General features: G+C 45.8%; 1 protein-coding gene across 4 annotated transcripts in view; it reads right to left on the minus strand.

Moving 5' to 3' along the window:
• Positions 1-10,597: 10,597 nt before the first annotated feature.
• plxna2 (plexin A2) overlaps positions 10,598-18,494 on the minus strand; it is a 574,692-nt gene continuing 566,795 nt past the window's right edge. For all 4 annotated transcript variants that reach the window (XM_073030937.1, XM_073030940.1, XM_073030939.1 and 1 more), the window contains one exon: positions 10,598-14,604. In XM_073030937.1, coding sequence (XP_072887038.1) covers positions 14,509-14,604 — 96 coding nt within the window. In that variant the 3' untranslated portion in view covers positions 10,598-14,508. The remainder of the gene's footprint in view (positions 14,605-18,494) is intronic.

The raw sequence follows: 18,494 nt of genomic DNA on the forward strand, positions 1-18,494 counted from the left end.
TCCCCGATGAATTCCTTGGCAGTTGTTATCAGGAGGCTCTGTTATCCAGAGAAACACATTGAGCTCATTATTATGGAGACAGATATTTGCAATAACAGATGGCCAGGAGCTGTGACATGAGTTGGAGCTGAGAGTGACATCAGGTGACAAACCCGACCATCCCAACCAACTTCAATCTGAAGTGGAGATGCTGAGTTATGCAGTGTGCAAGTGGGCCATTCAGCCCATCACATCCCTGCTTCTCATGTCCATCTGTACCAGGGGTTCCCAACCCTGGGGTCCACAGACACCTCGATTAATGGCAGGGGTCCACGGCGTAAAAAAGGTTGGGAACCCCCTAATCAACACTGGTCCTAAACATAAGAGATTATGCAGAAAAACACACACACACACACACACACACACACACACACACACACACACACACACACACACACACACACACACACACACACACACACACACACACACACACACACACACACACACACACACACACACACACACACACACACACACACACACACACACACACACGATCAGGCAGCATCTATGGAAATAAATTGCCAATGGGGGCTGAGAGCCTGCTTCCGGACTGGAAAGAAAGGAGGAAGTTGTCAGATTCTGCAGATGCCGAAAGTACAGAACAACACACACAAAATTCTGGAGGAGCTGGGTAAGTCAGGCAGGTTCTATAGAGAGGGATAAGATGATGAGAGGCATTGATCATGTGAGTAGTCAGAGGCTTTTTCCAAGGGCTGAAGTGGTTGCCACAAGAGGATGCAGGTTTAAGGTGCTGGGGAGTAGATACAGAGGAGATATCAGGGGTAAGTTTTTTACGCAAAGTGGTGAGTGCGTGGAATGGGCTGCCGGCAATGGTGGTGGAGGCGGATACGATAGGGTTTTTTAAGAGACTTTTGGATAGGTACAGGGAGCTTAGAAAAATAGAGGACTATGGGTAAGCCTAGTAATTTCTAACGAAGGGACATGTTTGGCACAGCTTTGTGGGCCTATGGGCCTGTATTGTGCTGTAGGTTTTCTATGTTTCGAATCAGTTCACATCTCAGGCTGAGACACTTCACTGGAATGCCTGAGCCCTGCTGAAGGGTCTCAGCTTGAAATGTGGAGTGTTTATTCCTCCCCATCGATGCTGCCTGTCCTGCTGAGTTCCTCCAGCATTCTATGTTGTGTTACACTGATCCCATTTAGACTCATACACTAATCCAGTTTGGAAACAGGCCGTTCAGACCACGTCGTCTGCATAGGCCAGTGGGCACTTTTCCAAGTTAATCCCATCTTCCGGCGGGCTTCTGTCCCATGGCTTCCAATGCTTCAGGAGCTTACCTAGATTCTTCCGGAATGTTATCAGTGGCTCTGTTTGCACCACTGTCCCAGCCAGTGTGTTCTAGGTATTCACAGATCTCTGGGTGAGTGACATCTCTCTCATATCCCCTCTAAACCTCTTCCCCTCACCCTCAGTCTGTGTCTTCTAGTTTTCATTTACCCCACTGATACTGTGATAACTTTGCTGTAGTCCACACTTTCTATAACCCTCATCATTCTAGATCCCTCAATTATATCTCCTGTTAACCTCCTCTGCCCCAGGGAGAGGGGACTCAGCCTCCCCAGTCCCTCCTCATAATCGAACTGCTCCACCTCAAGAGCCCAGTAAATCTCCTCTGCACTCTCTCCAGCACGTCCACTTCCTTCCTGCAGTCTGGTAACCAGAACTGCACACATTGCTCCATCTGAGGTCTGACCAAGTTTTTATGAAGTCAGAATCTCCATTGAACTCTGAGTCAGAATGCAAACAGTTATGGCAAGCGTTTAGTGAAGGACCCAGAACCTACCTTCATCCCTGGGCATGACGTGGAACCCTGGATCCCACTGTGGTTTAACCGTCTCCGCATACTCACCACTGATACACATGATGCTGGGACTCTGGACACAAAAGACACAGCAGATGCTGGAAGTCCAGAGGAACACACACAAAATACCGGAGGAACTCAGCTGGTCAAGCAACATCTATGGAGGAGAATAAATGGTCAGGGTTTTGGGCCAAGATCCTTCGGAAGGTCCAGAGTAACTCATGGAAAATACTGGAGGAACTCAGCAGGTCAGGCAGCATCTATGGAGGAGAATAAACGGTCGACGTTTCGGGCCAAGATCCTTCAGAAGGCTCTTGGTTTGAAACACTTACCATTTATTTCCCTGTATAGATGCTGGTGTTCTGGTGTGGGGAGACCTGCGGAAGGGCCGTGACTCGGGATGAATCTGGTACCTGCTATCAGAGGTTCTGGTGCTGTTCTCCAGTCTGAGCTCCTCTCCAGTAGTGGCGAGGGACTGCAGGGTTCCTGCACCCAGGGGACAGAGCAAACTGGAGCCCATACTGACCTTTATCAAACCCCACTGACACAGATTCCTTCTCATGACACTGACGGGACAAACTCATGGGCAGGCAGGAAGGTGGTCCTCTTTCTCCCATCCTCTCTATGGGTTGACTGCCAGTGTTCAGCCACATCATGGAGCTTCAATTGTCACGGCTCAGATCTGAGGAGAGAGACTGACAACTGAGGAATTATATACCATCTCTAAACTCCTTGGAAGCTCGATTTTGTGGCAATTAGTCAGAGAGAGAGAGAAAGATTGCTACCTAGTGAAGAAAGCAAAGAGCTCAGGGAATACTCCACAAATGTAACTCCTTCATTCACAGAGATCAGAAAACCACGGGCTGGTTAGCTAGTGCCTGTCAAAGCGAGAATCCTCAAAGTATCGAGTATCGATACTGCTTCACTGGGCATTTTGGAAAAATCACAGCATTCAGGCAAAGTCTACACAGCAGTATGAAAGTGAAATCATGTGACCAACAGTACAGATCTTCAGAGAAGAAATGGATGGTGGAGATAAAGGGGACTGCTAAATGTTCCAAGATTTCCAGAAAATTTACATCAAATGCTATTGCAGAAAGTAACTGGGTCTAGGATCTAAATTCTCGCTCGAATACATGCTCAGGGACTCAGAGCTGGAGTAATTGGGACTTTTCCTGGTTGAGAAAATCAGAGTCGTAGAACACTATAGCATAGAAGCAGACCCTTTGGTCTATCCGGCTTGTGCTGACGTGTTTTTTTTTGTCTAGTCCCTTCGACCTCTACCTGGAATATAGCCCTCCATACCCTTCCCATCCACATAGCTATCCAAACCTCCCTACTTCCCCTTAAACGTTTCACCTTTCACCCTTAACCTATGTCCTCTAGTTCCAGCACAAGCAAGAGAAAATCTGCAGATGCTGGAAATCCGAACAACACACACAAAATGCTGGAGGAACTCAGCAAGCCAGGCAGCATCTATGGAAAAAAACTACGGTCAATGTTTCAGGCCGAAACACTTCGACAGGACTGGAGAAAAAAGATAAGGAGTAGATTTAAAAGGTGAGGGATAGGTGTAACCTGGAGGGTGGGGGATGAAGTAAAGAGCTGGGAAATTGATTGGTGAAAGAGACAGAAGGCCATGGAAGAAAGAAAAAGGGGGATCACCAGAGGGAGGCAATGGGTGGGCAAGGAGACAAGGTGAGAGAGGGAAAAGGGTATGGGGAATGGTAAGGGGTGGGTGGGGGGCATTATGGAAGTTTGAGAAATCGATGTTCATGCCATCAGGTTGGAGGCTACCCAAACTAAATATAAGGTGTTGTTCCTCCAACCTGACTGTGGCCTCATCATAACAGTGGAGGAGGCCATGGATGGACATATCGGAATGGGAATGGGAAGTGGAATTAAAATGGGTGGCCACTGGGAGATCCTGCTTGTTTTAGTGGACAGAGCATAGATGCTCAGCGAAGAGGTCTCCCAATCTATGTCGGGTATCACCGATGTACAGGAGGCCACACCGGGAGCATTGAACACAGTAAATGACCCCAACAGACTCACAGGTGAAGTGTCACTTCACCTGGAAGGACTATTTAGAGCCCTGAATGGTGGTGAGGGAGGAGGTGGAGGGGCAGGTTTAGCACTGTTTCCACTTGCAAGGATAAGTGCCAGGAGGGAGATCAGCTGCCTGGCCTGCTGAGTACCTCTAGTTCCAGTCTCAGCCAACTTCAGTGGAAAAACAACACACACAAAGTGCTGGTGGAACACAGCAGGCCAGGCCTGTGTGTGTTGTTTGAATTTCCAGCATCTGCAGATTTCCTTGTGTTTGTTCAGTGGAAAAAGCCTGCTTGTATTTACCCTAGCTATACCCCTCATAATTTTGTATACCTATCAAACCTCTCCTCATACTCCTGTACTCCAGGGAATAAAGTCCTAACCTATTCAATTTTTCCCAATAACTTATGTCCTCACGTCCCAACAACATCCTTGTAAATTTTCAATCTTATTTACATCTTTCCTCTAGGTCAGTGACCGGAACCACACACAATATTCCAAATTAGACCTCTTATACAACTTCAACATCACAGGCCATTTCCTGAACTCATACTTTGATTTATGAAGGCCAACATGCCAAAAACTTACTTTATGACCTTATCTACCTGTGAAGCTATTTTAAGAAATTATGGACCCGTATTCCAAGATTCCTCGGCACTCCTCAGTGCCCTACGGTTCTCTGCGTAAGTCCTACTCTAGTTTGCCTTCCCAGCGTATGGAATGAACTGATGAAGGAAGAATGATGCAGGTGCATTAATAACATTTTAAAGGTACTTGTCTTCATTACATTCCTTCCTGCCATTTTTCAGCCTATTGATATCCTTCCTCATTGTCCACTATGCCTCCAATCATGGTGTCGTCTGCAAATTTGCTGATCCCGTTTACCACCTTAGGACCCAGATCATTGATATCAATGATAAACAACAATGGACCCAGCACTGATCCCTGTGGCACTCCACTAGTCACAGGCCTACAGACAGAGATGGGACCATGTACCACCACGCTCTGGATTCTCTCATGAATCCAATTTTCTACCACATCTTCGATGGCAAAGGACTGAACCTTCTTGACCAGCCTCCCATTTATCTCTCTTAATCTTCCCTAACCATGTCCAAGTACCTTTAAAACATGGTTAATGTGCCTTCCTCAACCTTCATCTGGCAGACCATTCTATATACTCACCACTCTTTGCGTGAAAAAGTTGTCCCTCACATGTCTATTAAATCTTTACCCTCTCACCTCACCCTATGCCCTCCAGTTCTTCATTCCTCAATCTTGTTAGAAAGACAGTGTGCATTCACCCTATCGACACACCTCATATTATACACCTCTTTAAGATCACCCCTCAGCCTTCTACGCTTCAGTGACTGAAGTCCCAAACTGACTCTTCTCTCCCTCCAGTCCCAGCAACATTCTTTATTTAGCCAGAAAATGATGAATCTGTGGAATCCGTTGCCACAGGCGGCTGTGGAGGCCAAGTGATTGGGTATGTTTAAGATGGAGGTTGATAGGTTCTTGATTAGTCAGAGCATGAAAGCAGGAGAGGGAAAAGGATCAGACAGATGAAAGGGTGGGGCAGACCCGATGGGCCAAATAGACTAATTCTGTTCCTATACCTCATGGTCTAATGGTTCTTCCAGATGAATGGCATCTTCCTTATAGCAGGGTGACCAAAACGGAGCATAATAATCCAGATGTCCACCAAGTTTGGAAGCTGTCCCCATTCCACAATGTCCAACTCAGTGGGAAAACTAACGAAGCCCATTTACTGAATGGTGAGAGATTGCTGAACAGAGAGAAGCAGGATGCTCGGACTGTCTCAGTGCATGGTTTACAAAAGGCTCATGTACAGATACAGTCAGTGATCAGGAAACCTGGCAGAGTGTTGGACAGAAAGGTAGTGAGGGTACACAGGGTGCTGGCGAGACCACAGCCAGCGTACTGGGGTTAATACTGATCTGTTTAACAGAAGGATGCTAATGTATCAGCAGTGGTACTTAGAACAGGAGGAAATCCCTGGAGTTCAAAGTTCAAAGATCAAAGTTATTATCAAAGTTCATGGAAGTTACCATATAGTGCCTTTACACTCATTTTCTTGCAGGGATTTACAAGAAAAAATACATTTTACAGGGTAACACGTACACACGGTGCTGAAGGAATTTAGCAGGTCAGGCAGATTCTATGGAGAAGATTGATGCACAGGTTGAGATCCTTCATCAGGATTTTATCACTGACCTGCTGTGTTCCTCCAGTGTACATAGTCATACCCTGAGTTCTAATCACCAAGCTTCGATACCTGGGCTTCTGTACTTCCCTCTGCAACTGGATCTTCAACATCCCTCACCAGGACACCACAGTCTGCGCGGATTGGAAATAAAATCTCTGTATCATTGATAATCAACACTGGTGCACCTCAAAGATGGGTGCTTTGCCTCCTACTCTACTCTCTCAACAACCCTAAGTGTGTAGCTAGACTCAGGTGAAACACATCTATAAATTTGCTGATGACACAACTATTGTTGGCAGAATCTCAGACTGTGATGACGAGGTGTACAGGAGCAACTGGCTGAATGGTGTAGCAACAACCTTGCACTCAATATCAGCATGATCAAGGAATTGATTGTGGATTTCAGGAAGGGTAAGTTGAAGGAACACATCCAAATCCTCATCAAGGGCAGAAGTAAAAAGGGTGAACAGTTTCCAGTTCCTGGTTGTCAATGTCACTGAGGAACTGTCCTGGGCTCAACATATTGGTACAGTTACAAAGAAGGCATGACAGTGGCTATACTGCATTGAGAGCTTCAGGAGAATTGGTATGTAACTAAAGACACTTGCAAATTTCCATAGATGCACCATGGAGGGCACTCTAACTGGTTGTATCACTCTCTGGTCTGGGGTAGGGGGCATTGCACAGGGTTGGAAAACTGCTTAAAGTTGTAAACTCAGCCAGCTCCATCATGGGCACTAGCCTCCCCAGCATCCAGGACACCATCACATCTCAATACCTCAAAAAGGCGGCGTCCATCACTAAGGACCCCCGTCACCTGGGAATGCATTCTTCTCGTTGCTACAATCAATGAGGAGGTACAGGAGCATGAAGATACACTATCAATGTTTCAGAAACAGATTTCTGAATGGTCTGTGGACTCATAAACACTACCTCAGGAGATTTCCCCTCTCCTTTTACACAGACTTATTTTTCTTTTTAATACATCATAATTTATAGTTTTTCTATTATTAATCTAATTCATTGCAAAGTACTGCTATAACAAAACAACAAATTTCATGACATATAAAACCTCATTCTGACTTTTTGTGTGTTGTTCTAGATTTCCAGCATCTACAGTATCCCTTGTGTCTACAATCAAGTTTTATGAAGTTCAGAAGAAGGAATGGAATTGATTGAGACCCTGAGACGACCAGACCGAGGGCGTGAGGTGTGGGGAGGATGGGTCTTTTGGGAGAATTTAGTACAAGAATTTACTGTTTAAAAATCTGGGGTTGTCCATGTGTGGAGGAGATGAGCACTGGGGTTGGCACTGGTGGAGCTCAGGAGGCTGTGGAGGAAAATGGAGAGTCAATGTTTTGGGTCAAGACCCATCATGAGACTGGGGGGGACGAGTGGAGAGAGTCAATGGGAGGCAGGGGTGGGGATAGAACTGGATTCAAATGAGGGAGGTTGTGGGTGGCTATGATGTCAGAAGCTGAAGAAAATGAAATCTGATAGGAGAGGACAGTAAAATAAAGGGATGATGAGGGGGAACGGAACCATGGGGGGATAGTGTGTAGGTGATGGCAGATGGAGAGCGTGGGGGACGGGAAGTAGATGCAGTGATGGGGGCATTGGGATCTGGAGGAGAGAAGAATAGGGGCAAAAGGGCAGGGGTTGGGGCAGTCACCGTAAGTTTGGACATTTGATGTTTGTGCCACCAGGATGAAGACTCCCAGACTGATGTTAGACTCATCTAGTTTTGTATTTAGACTCAACCTGGCGGTGGAGGAGATCGTGCAGAGACGTATCAGTGTGGAAATGGGGAGGGGAATTAAAATGGCTGACCACCGGGAGATTTCCGCTGGTATGGCAGACAAAGTGATTTCCTCATTTGTGCCGGGTTTCACCGATGTACAATAGGCTGCACCGGATACAATAATTGACACAGATGGGTTCGCATGTGAAGGTGCCTCACATGGAAGGGTTGTTTAGGGCCACAGATGGTAGTGAGCAAGGAGGTGTACGGACAGGAGTGGCAGCTCCTATGGTTACAGGAGAGTGCCTGGGGGAGGATAAGCAAGTGATCCCCATGAGGGGCTGCTTATCACCCACCACTGATGGCGCCTATACCACTGGGTACCAGACATCCTGTATGTCCAGTTATGCTGGTGACAAGCCGTGTTCCACAGGGGTTAGTGTTGGGACCACTTCTTTATACAGTATGTTAATGATTTGGATGGCAGATTCAGTTGTGATCAGAGTTGGAAAACCTGGACCTCTGTACCATCACCTGACTTGGATCCTTGACTTCCTCACCGGGAAACCATAGTCTCTGCATATCAGAAATTAAGTCTCCTCCTTGCTGACAATCCACACTGCTCACCTCAGGGATTTGTGCTCAGCCCACTGCTCTACCCTCCCTGTACCTGTGACTGTGTGGCTAGGCACAGGCAAACACCATCTACCATCTATAAATTTGCCTATGGCCCAACTGAAATTGACAGAATTTCAGCTGGTGAGAAGGAAGCATATAGGAGTGAGGGAGGTCAGCTACAGAATAGAAGGATGTTCAAGGTAAATTTATTATCAAAGTGCATATATGTCACCATATATAACCTTGAGATTCATTCACAGTAACAGACAGACAGACATACTTTATTGATCCCGAGGGAAATTGGGTTTCGTTACAGCTGCGCCAACCAAGAATAGTGTAGGAATATAGCAATATAAAACCATAAATAATTAAATAATAATAAATTAATCATGCCAAGTGGAAATAAGTCCAGGACCCACCTATTGGTTCAGGGTGTCTGACACTCCGAGGGAGGAGTTGTAAAGTTTGATGGCCACAGGTAGGAATGACTTCCTATGACGCTCAGTGTTACATCTCGGTGGAATGAGTCTCTGGCTGAATGTACTCCTGTGCCTAACCAGTACATTATGGAGTGGATGGGAGACATTGTCCAAGATGGCATGCAACTTGGACAGCATCTTGGACAGCATAAATACAAGAAATGCAATAGAATCAATGAAAGACCACACTGAATGGGACAATCAATGTGCCAGTACAAAAAGAAAGAAAAAAATAATAAAATAAGCAATTAATATTGAGAACATGAGATGAAAAGTTCTTGGAAGTGAGTCCACATGAGAACATTTCAGTGATGGGACGTGGAGGAAGTCTATTTAAAACAGAGATGAGGAGGAATTTCTTTGTCCAGAGTGTGGTGAATCTGTGGAATTCATTGCCAAAGACTTCTGTGGAGGTCTGTTACGCAATGTTGGCCTTCATTGCTAGAGGGATTGAATTTAAGAGCTGGGAGGTTATGCTGCAACTCTACAGTGCATTGGTGAGGCCCCGCCTGGAGTACTGCGTGCAGTTCTGGTCTCCTTACTTGAGGAAGGGATATATTGGTTTTGAGGCAGTGCAGGGAAGGTTCACCAGGCTGATACCAGAGATGAGGGGGTTAGACTATGAGGAGAGATTGAATCACCTGGGACTGTACTCGCTGGAATTCAGAAAAATGAGAGGATATCTTACAGAAACATATAAAATTATGAAAGGGACAGATAAGATAGAGGCAGGAAAGTTGCTTCCACTGGTAGGTGAAACTAGAACTAGGAGATTTGGGGGGAGTAGATTTAGGACGGAGATGAGGAGGAACTGCTTTTCCCAGAGGGTGGTGAATCTGTGGAATTATCTGCCCAATGAAGCAGTGGAGGCTACCTCAGTAAATATATTTAAGATGAGGTTGGCTAGATTTTTGCATGATGGGGGAATTAAGGGTTATGGGGGAAAAGCAGGTAGGTAGATATGAGTCCAAGGCCAAATTGGCTATGATCTTATTGATTGACAAGCTTGACAGGCAAGATTACCTACTCGTGCTCCTATTTCTTATGTTTTTTATTGGGAGGTTGATAGGTTCTTGATTAGTTAGGTCATGAAAGGTTATGGGGAGAAGGCAGGAGAATGGGGTTGAGAAGGATAATTAATTGGCCATGATGGAATGGCAGAGCAGGCTCTGGTCCAATGGCCTTATTCTGTTCTTATGTCTTATCATTTAATTACGGTTTACTTTTGCCTTTTGATGTCTGGAAACTTACTCCAATCGCTCTTCCTGCAGCGGTCCCATTCTGGAAGGAGAACAGAACGAGCCATATGTCTGCTTTCTAGTTTCTTCAGGAGTCAGGCTCTGAAATAAATCTCGAAAAGACTTTCCATGTGGTAAGGTCCACTTCACCTCACTAATTTTCAGATGATTAGTGAAACGGTTAGCTTTAGAAGCTGGTATCTGTCTGCTACTGCAAGGGGTATTGCTGTGTGTTACCAACCTGTGAGCATCGAAGTGCTGGTTATCCAGGTCAGCTGGTGCACCTCATGCTGAGGTCAGTGGAGTGTGTGTAACCACCACGCAGAGCAAGTCAACCACCTCAGCAAACGCCAAGAGAGAAATAATTAATACGCTAATCTTTTATCAAGTTACCTTTATTTATATACAACAACAGTACAAAGTGATTCTGGCTTGCAAAATAGGAGCGATTCATATTTACACTAGGTACACAATATAACAAATAGGAATGGATTTTACACAAAGCAGCAGACAGTCTGCTGGAGGAACTCAGCAGGTCGAGCAGCTTCTGGTGGGGGGGGCGCGGGGTGCCATGGAACTGGCAATATCTCAGGTCAAAGTACCGTGTCATGACTGTTTTGACACAGGATCACGATCTGAAAGTTCGAATACCTGTTCCCCGCCATGGACCCTGCTTGACCTGCCAGGTTCTAACAGTGTTTTCTGCTCCAGATTCCAGCATCCACAGGCGCTTGTGTTGCCACGGTTTATAAACAGTTTACTGGAGGGGTTCCCAAACTTTTATATGCCTTGGACCTCTACCATTAACCGAGGAGTCCGTGGACCCCAGGTTGTGAACCACTGGTTTACTGGGTCACTCTCACCCTGACAGTGTTCTTCAAACTGACCTGCAACATCGCCTTCACATTACAGAGCAGCAGTGTCTCCCTGCACCATGGCTAGACAGTCGGAAATGGTCCAGAGTCAATGATGAGGTAACCCTTGAACAAACATTAACAGGATAAACCACTAGTGAAATCAGTGATAATAACCAGACAGCAGCTTTATACCGCCTCTGAATAGGGATAATTTAACAGTGAAAATTTGCCTTTGTCTTCATGGTCCAAATACCAAGACGTGAATAGGAACCGGTGCTCATGGAGAGGAAATGTTCAGAGGGATACAGACCCAACACAGGTCAATGGGACTTCCTCAGGAAGGCACCTTGGCCAACATGGATAAATGGTGCCAATGGGACTGTTAGACCTTCAGGTACATGTGCAGACCAAGTGTCATCACTCTGAGGTGAGTTCACTGCATCATCTTTACCTTGCCAGTCCATTGACAAAGGTTAAATCAATATCTCTCAGGATAGGTTATGGTTTGTCCTTCAAACAATTTTGCTCTGATGATGAACAACTATAATCTAAACTACAGTTTGCCGGTTATGGTTCCCAGCATTTCTGTAGTGTCTGTTCTCCAATTATCTGAATGTTGAATTTGTACATTGCAAACCAACAATTACTAGATGCTTGAGCAAATGTTCCTTAATGAATGTCCTGAAGGATTTCAAATATTGTCAGAGGAATTCTACTAGATGGTTAAAAAATGTAAATAACCAATTTGTGATGAGTGATTTGGAGTCACTGTCATTAAGTTTCAGAGAATGACAATCATGGACACAAGAGGCTCATTCAGTGCTGGGCAAAGCAGCTTGGCTGTTTGGAACTGCAAGCTCAGGTCTGGTGGCTTAAATGAGAGCTGTGATTAAATATTTCAGCATTTCACTGGAAGTGTGCATGCTCACGGTGCACACGTGTAACAGGCACACACATGTACAGGTGCTTGCATCTTACAGCTTTAAACAGGGACACCTGCCCAGAGGTAAAAGTGAACCCGAAGTATTAAACAGCATATGAAGGAGGGGCACCTTCTGCTCACTGACTGCTCTGCAACCCTGCCCAGAGGAATGGGATCCTTCAGGTCAGGACTAAGTGTTGCAGAGGAACGAGTGAGGAAAGCAAGTTTTCAAACAGAAATATTACACGTCTGGTACCACATGCCATCCACAGCATCTGGTACAGTGCCATCAAAATATCTGATACAATGTTACCACTCAACAGCTGGTATTGTGTGCCATCCACCCAACATCTGGCACTGAGAGCATTCTATTTAACATCTGATGTTGTGTGCCAACTATCAACACTTGGCTCTGTGTCATCTATTCAACATCTGATAGCACGTGCCAACCATCAACATCTTGCTCTGTGCCATCCATTCAATGTCTGTTACCATTTGCCAGCCACTTAACATCTGGCTCATTGACATTCATTCAACATCCGGTTCCATGTCATCCATTCAACATCTGGGGGTACCATATGCCAATCATTCAACATCTGGGGGTACCATATGCCAATCATTCAACATCTGGGGGTACCATATGCCATCCATTCACTCTGCCCATCCACAGATGACATTCCATTTGAGCATTTTTGTTCTCGTTTCAATACTCATTCATGGTCACTGATTGAGAAACATTGGATGAAACTATGTCAAAACACACCAGAGAGTTGTTCACAAATGTGCAAAGAACACTACACACATCTTTGTATAGGAACTGAATTACTAGAGAACCAAGCACAACAGCAATAAAAAGCGATATCCCTTCTCATATGGAGGTATGAACACTATTTACATTTGTACAGGTTGTGTGGAGCCAGGTCGTGCACATCTAACACCTTTGGTTTCTCAGTGTGGAAAGGGAAGATGATGCATTCAGAATTATCTTTGTGGATTCTGCTGTTGCTGTTGGATGACAGGAGACTAACATAAAGTCTTTGGCACCACACCACTTCTCACCCGCACCTCACCATGCATGCTCCCTCCGAGTAATCTGTGCCACCAACAAAGCAAGTATCTCTCCTTGGAGCATTCTGCCTTGTTTAGCTAGCTCCAGCTCTCATGAGGTTGGGTTTCCACGGAGGTGCTGCACTATCACTGAGAGGGGGAGAGACGTCGAGAAATGAAAACCTGGATCCCTTCAATTACTCAAGAAGTATCAGAACCCTGTGGAGATACCATTCTACTGTGAGTGCTGGTGACACAAATCCACACACTGTGGGCTGATTGGAAATCTGGCCAACAGGGCCAACCCTGTTTGAATATGTGCATGGAGCAGCAGGGTCCTAGCTAGCCCCAACGTGGTGAGGGTCTTGGTCATTGCCGACAGATGCTCTCTGTGGAATCTCCAGCCAATTCCTCCCTACGGTGGCCACCTGTATGAGGTATTGAGCTGATCAATCCCATCCTCCCTGCTGAGCGGATCTGATGAAGACCATTCTGCAAAGGTGGTGTCAGGTTCCTCTCTCTGAGGTGACACAACAGTTTGGAGGGACAGTCACGGGATGAAAGTGATTATGGAAGGGGAAGTTACACACTGTGGTAGGGATCAAGGGAAGATGGGATTGGGAATGGGGCTGACAGTAATGATGGATTTCCAGTACACTCTTTTCCACACCGTGCCATGGAATTACATTCAAGAAGTTTGAAGACACAGTGTGCGGCACTAACCTCGTGTTACACAACTGACCGGTGTTACTACACAGAACAGTTCCACTACATAGCAGCTGTGATGGAATCTTCATCTTCATAATAACAATAAAAACATACAATTCCAATGTCTTTGTCTTCACAAGTGTAGTAACGTTCAGCATTGGAATGATGAAGTTCACGGTGAGGCAGGGGTGGCACGGACCAAAGGAAGATGCAGACGGCAGCCAGAAGTTCCCAAAGTCCATGCCTCTTTTTACGAAGTCTTCAGTCTTTCAGTGGCCAGGCCACTGAGTGCACAGTGCCAGCAGCCTGCCTTCCTGGTGAATGCAGCTGTGGCCAGTTGTGCATGAATATGGAGCCATTCCCACAGCAGCAGTTAGGTTATGTCCGTGGCCCTGTGCCGAGCTTGCCGGTCCATTTCCACCCCGGCCACAGAAACTGCCCACATTGGTCGTTAGCACCACGGCCTGGTCCGATGATCAGTTAACTAACAATTAGCTGCAGCTCCAAAGTTTCCTTTGGGAAGGGTCAACCACAGATTCAAGCTTATCAGAATTCCAACTGCGAGTCAATGAAAGGTAGTATTGTGAACACAGAAAACAGAGGCATCCAGCCCCTCTCAAACTGGAACAGCCATCTCAGCCACTGGGCATGGACTGGCCATGGGATGACTACAGGTCCATGCTTGGTTCCTGCCATCTCATGGCTTCCCTTTCTCCAGCGCTCACGGACTGCCTGGTTCCTGAAGACACAGTGCTCAGCTCTCTAAGGACATGGCGGCAATCAGCTGTTCCACTTTGTACGCGAGCCGCTGCCTCCGAGCCTGCTCATCTTGTTCCAGGGCAGCAGTGATCTGCAAGGGGAAGCCAAGGTCAAAGATTAGTTTTATTTGTCATATTTATATTGAAGCACACAGTCTTGAGCATCAATGACCAACACAGTCTGAGGACGAGCTGGGGTCAGACCACAATTATTGCCAAAATACTAACAGCTTACAAACCTTAACCCATATGTCTTTGGAAGACGGGAAGGAACTGGCATACAACCCATACCATCACAGGAAGAACAGAAACTACTACAGCGCTAGTTCCAGTGCATTCCTTTCTCTGTGTAAAAAACCTACTTCTGACATCCTCCCTATACTTTCCTCCAATCACCTTAAAACTATAACCCCTCGTATTAGCTATCTCTGCCTTGGGAAAAGGTTATAGAGCCATAGAAAAGTACAGCACAAAAACAGGCCATTTGGCCCATCTAGTCTGTGCCAAACCAAATAAACTGCCTACTCACATCGATCTGCACCAGGACCATAACCCTCCATACCCCTACCACCCATGTACCAATCCAAACTTCTCTTAAACATTAAAATCGAACTTGGTTGGCAGCTTGTTTCACACTCTCATCACCCTCTGCCAGTCTTTGGCTGTGCACTCATTCTATGCCTCTTATCACCTTGTACATCCCTATCAAGTCACGTCTCATGCTCCTTTGCTCCACAGAGAAAAAAACACTAGCTCACTCAACCTATCCTCATATGACATGATCTTCAATCCAGGCAACAAATACAAACTCCTTACAGACAACAGCATGAATCAAACCCCGTCGCTGGCACTGTAGATCGTTACACTAACCATTAGCCAACTCTAGGTGAGACTGCATTCAGAAAGGTTTCTACAAGAGCGACAACTCAGAGGGCAGAGGTGGAATCTTACCTCCATTATAAATCACTGATGCAGTGGCTGGGTCACGAAAGCAGCGGGCAACCTGGCCAGAGATTTGGAGCAATTGGAAGAAGGTTTAGGGTGGATGACCGAGGCAGTTTTCTTTTTACAAAGAGATGGTGGGTGTGTGGATTGCACTGCCAGTGATGGTGATAGAGTCAGATACATCAGGGACATTTAAGAGACTTCAGATAGGCACATGGATGACCGAAAGATGGAGGGACGGTCTAGATCTTAGAGTAAGTTTATAAAGATTGGCACAATAACTTGGGCTGAAGGGTCCATACTGTGCTCGACTGTTCTATGTTCCACTTGGTGGTCAATGTATTCGGTACACCTGTACACCTGCTTGTTAATGCAAATATCTAATCAGCCAATTGTGTCAATGCAATTCAATGCATAAAAACATGCAGACATGAGGTTCACGAGGATGACTCCAGGAATGAAGGGGTTAACGTATGAGGAGTGTTTGGCAGCTTTGGGCCTGTACTTGCTGGAATTTAAAAGAATGCATGGTGATTTCATTGAAACCTACCGAATATTGAAAGGGCTAGATAGAGTGGATGTGGAGAGGATGCTTCCTCTGATGGGGGTATCAAGAACTAGAGGGCACAGTCTTAAAATTGAGGGGGCAACCTTTTGGAGCAGAAGTAAGGAGGAATTTTTTTAGCAAAAGAGTTGTGATTCTGTGGAATGCTCTGCCACTGACTACCATGGAGGCCAAGACCCTGGGTATATTTGAAGTGGAAGTTGATAGATTCTCGATTGGTCAGGGCATCGAAGGATATCATGAGAAGGCAGGTGTATGAGGCTGAATAGGATCCAGGATCAGCCACGATGAAATGGTGGAGCAGACTTGATGGGCTGAATGGCCTAATTCTGCTCCCATGTCTTAAGGTCAAGAGGTTCAGTTGTTGTTCAGACCAAACATCAGAATGGGGGAGAAATGTGATCTAAGTGACTTTGACTGTGAAATGATTATTGGTGCCAGATGGGGTGGTTTGAGTATCTCAGAAACTGCTGATCTCCTGGGATTTTCATGCCCAGCAGTCTCTAGAACTTATAGTGCAAAAGACAAAAAACATCCAGTGAGCGGTAGTTCTGTAGGCAGAAATACCTTGTTAATGAGAGAGGTCAGAGGAAAGTGGCTGATTGGTTTAAGCTGACAGAAAGGTGACAGTAACTCAAATAACCACACGTTACAACAGTCGAGTGCAGAAGAGCATCTATGAACTTTGAATTTCACCCCCTCCAACTGGTCGCTGTGGCCTCTGTCTCCAGCTGACCTCTGCCATGTAACCTCTGCTCCCCTTGACCTCTGTTGCAACTTCTGACCTCCACCCCTCAACTTCTGTTCCCTGTGACCTCCTCCCCATCATCTATCCTCCCCGTGACCTTTGCTCCGTGACCTCCACCTTGCCACCTCTGGTCCGACTGTAACCTCTGCCTCCCTATGATGACTGCTTCCTGTGACCTCTGCTCCCCCATCAGATCTTCTCCACGCCACTTCTGCTTCCTGTGACCTCCACTTCATCCTGCCAGTAATCGGGGGAATATCCCACCAGGCAAGGTGATGTCTACTTAAAACACATCTACTGACTTCTCTCCTTGCCGATCTCCTCTTCCTTTACCTCAACAGCCTCCCTTCCTGCTGAGATGCCGGGAGCTTGGCCTCCTATGGTACAGACTGAGACCCCAATACACAGTATTCCAGTTCCTGTCTGACAGTCCACCCCACCTCCTACCACCTGCTTACTATTCAGACAGTGGGCTCCCTTTCATTTGCACTCTCGTTCGATTCTCACTCTCTGAATCTGCACATCCAAATTTTCCTCTCAGCTTGATATATCCGTTCTAGTCTGTACCTGAATTATTCATCTGAGGTGATTTATTTTTGTTTTATCATGTTCAGTTCTACTTTGTCACTCCAGATACTTTGGGCTTGAGACTAAATTATTTCAACAAAGGGACGCCTGCCTGCCTGTCTGCCTGAGACAAATTATTTCCGGGGACCTGGGTTGATCACCTAATTGCATCTCTCCTTTCAGTGTGCTTGTGACTTTAACTGGCTACGTCTTCAGTGTAATATCAGCAACACATTCGCATTCACCCTCAGAGCGCAGAGGACTGCGAACTACATGCTGTGCGCCTGGCCAGAGAAACCAGTGGCACCGACTTGCCACAAAAGGAGCTGCAGAGACACCTACGGCAGGTGAGAGAGTGAGAGAAGTGAGCGCAGGGCTTTAATTGGATCATCACTTCATATGCAAGGAGGACTATTTCCGCAGAACCATTCATTGCAATATTCACTGAGGCAATGATGTTCTGAAAATTCCTAATGGATATTACCCATCAGATTACAAAGCACGTTTCGCGAGTCTTTATGTGCAGCCGTCTCCAACTGAAGCAAAATATAATTTTGCTTTATTCTAGTCTAAATTAAACTCAAATGCATAATGTGGTACTAAAGAAGAGCTAACATAAAACCAACACTGCAGATAACGAGCATAAAGTGTCAAGATCTATGGTAATTTGTCGTAATGAGATTTTTCTACATTACTACCTGTTTATCTGGTGAAATTACAGTCTTCGGCAGTGGATGGCATATTAAATAAAGCTCTTTACCACCTCTAATGAAGAACTCCCCAAGTATCTTCACTTATTTTTATTTTCCCTGTTCATTATCTCATTAGTGTTACAGTGGACCCCTCCATGGGGTTTATGTCAGAGGAGGCCAGGCCCCTCTATTGCATTTTCCACTTTGGACGGCTGCTGCATTTAAACTGTTAACTGCAGTGTGAACCACATATTAAATGCTGCTGCCTCACACTTTCTCCTCCCAGAGTTCAGGTCTCGTCAAGTGCACCAGCCCAGAGACTATCCACCTGGAAATTAGTGATGAGATTATCTCAGATAATGAAATAGAAAATCTACTGAGAATTTTTTTCCAACTGAGATTCCTGAAGTGGATAACTGTAATCAGAACTCACCATCTGATTAGAACAATATCCTCTTCAGAATT

Source organism: Hemitrygon akajei, chromosome 27 (assembly GCF_048418815.1).
Source record: "Hemitrygon akajei chromosome 27, sHemAka1.3, whole genome shotgun sequence".
NCBI lineage: Eukaryota > Metazoa > Chordata > Chondrichthyes > Myliobatiformes > Dasyatidae > Hemitrygon > Hemitrygon akajei.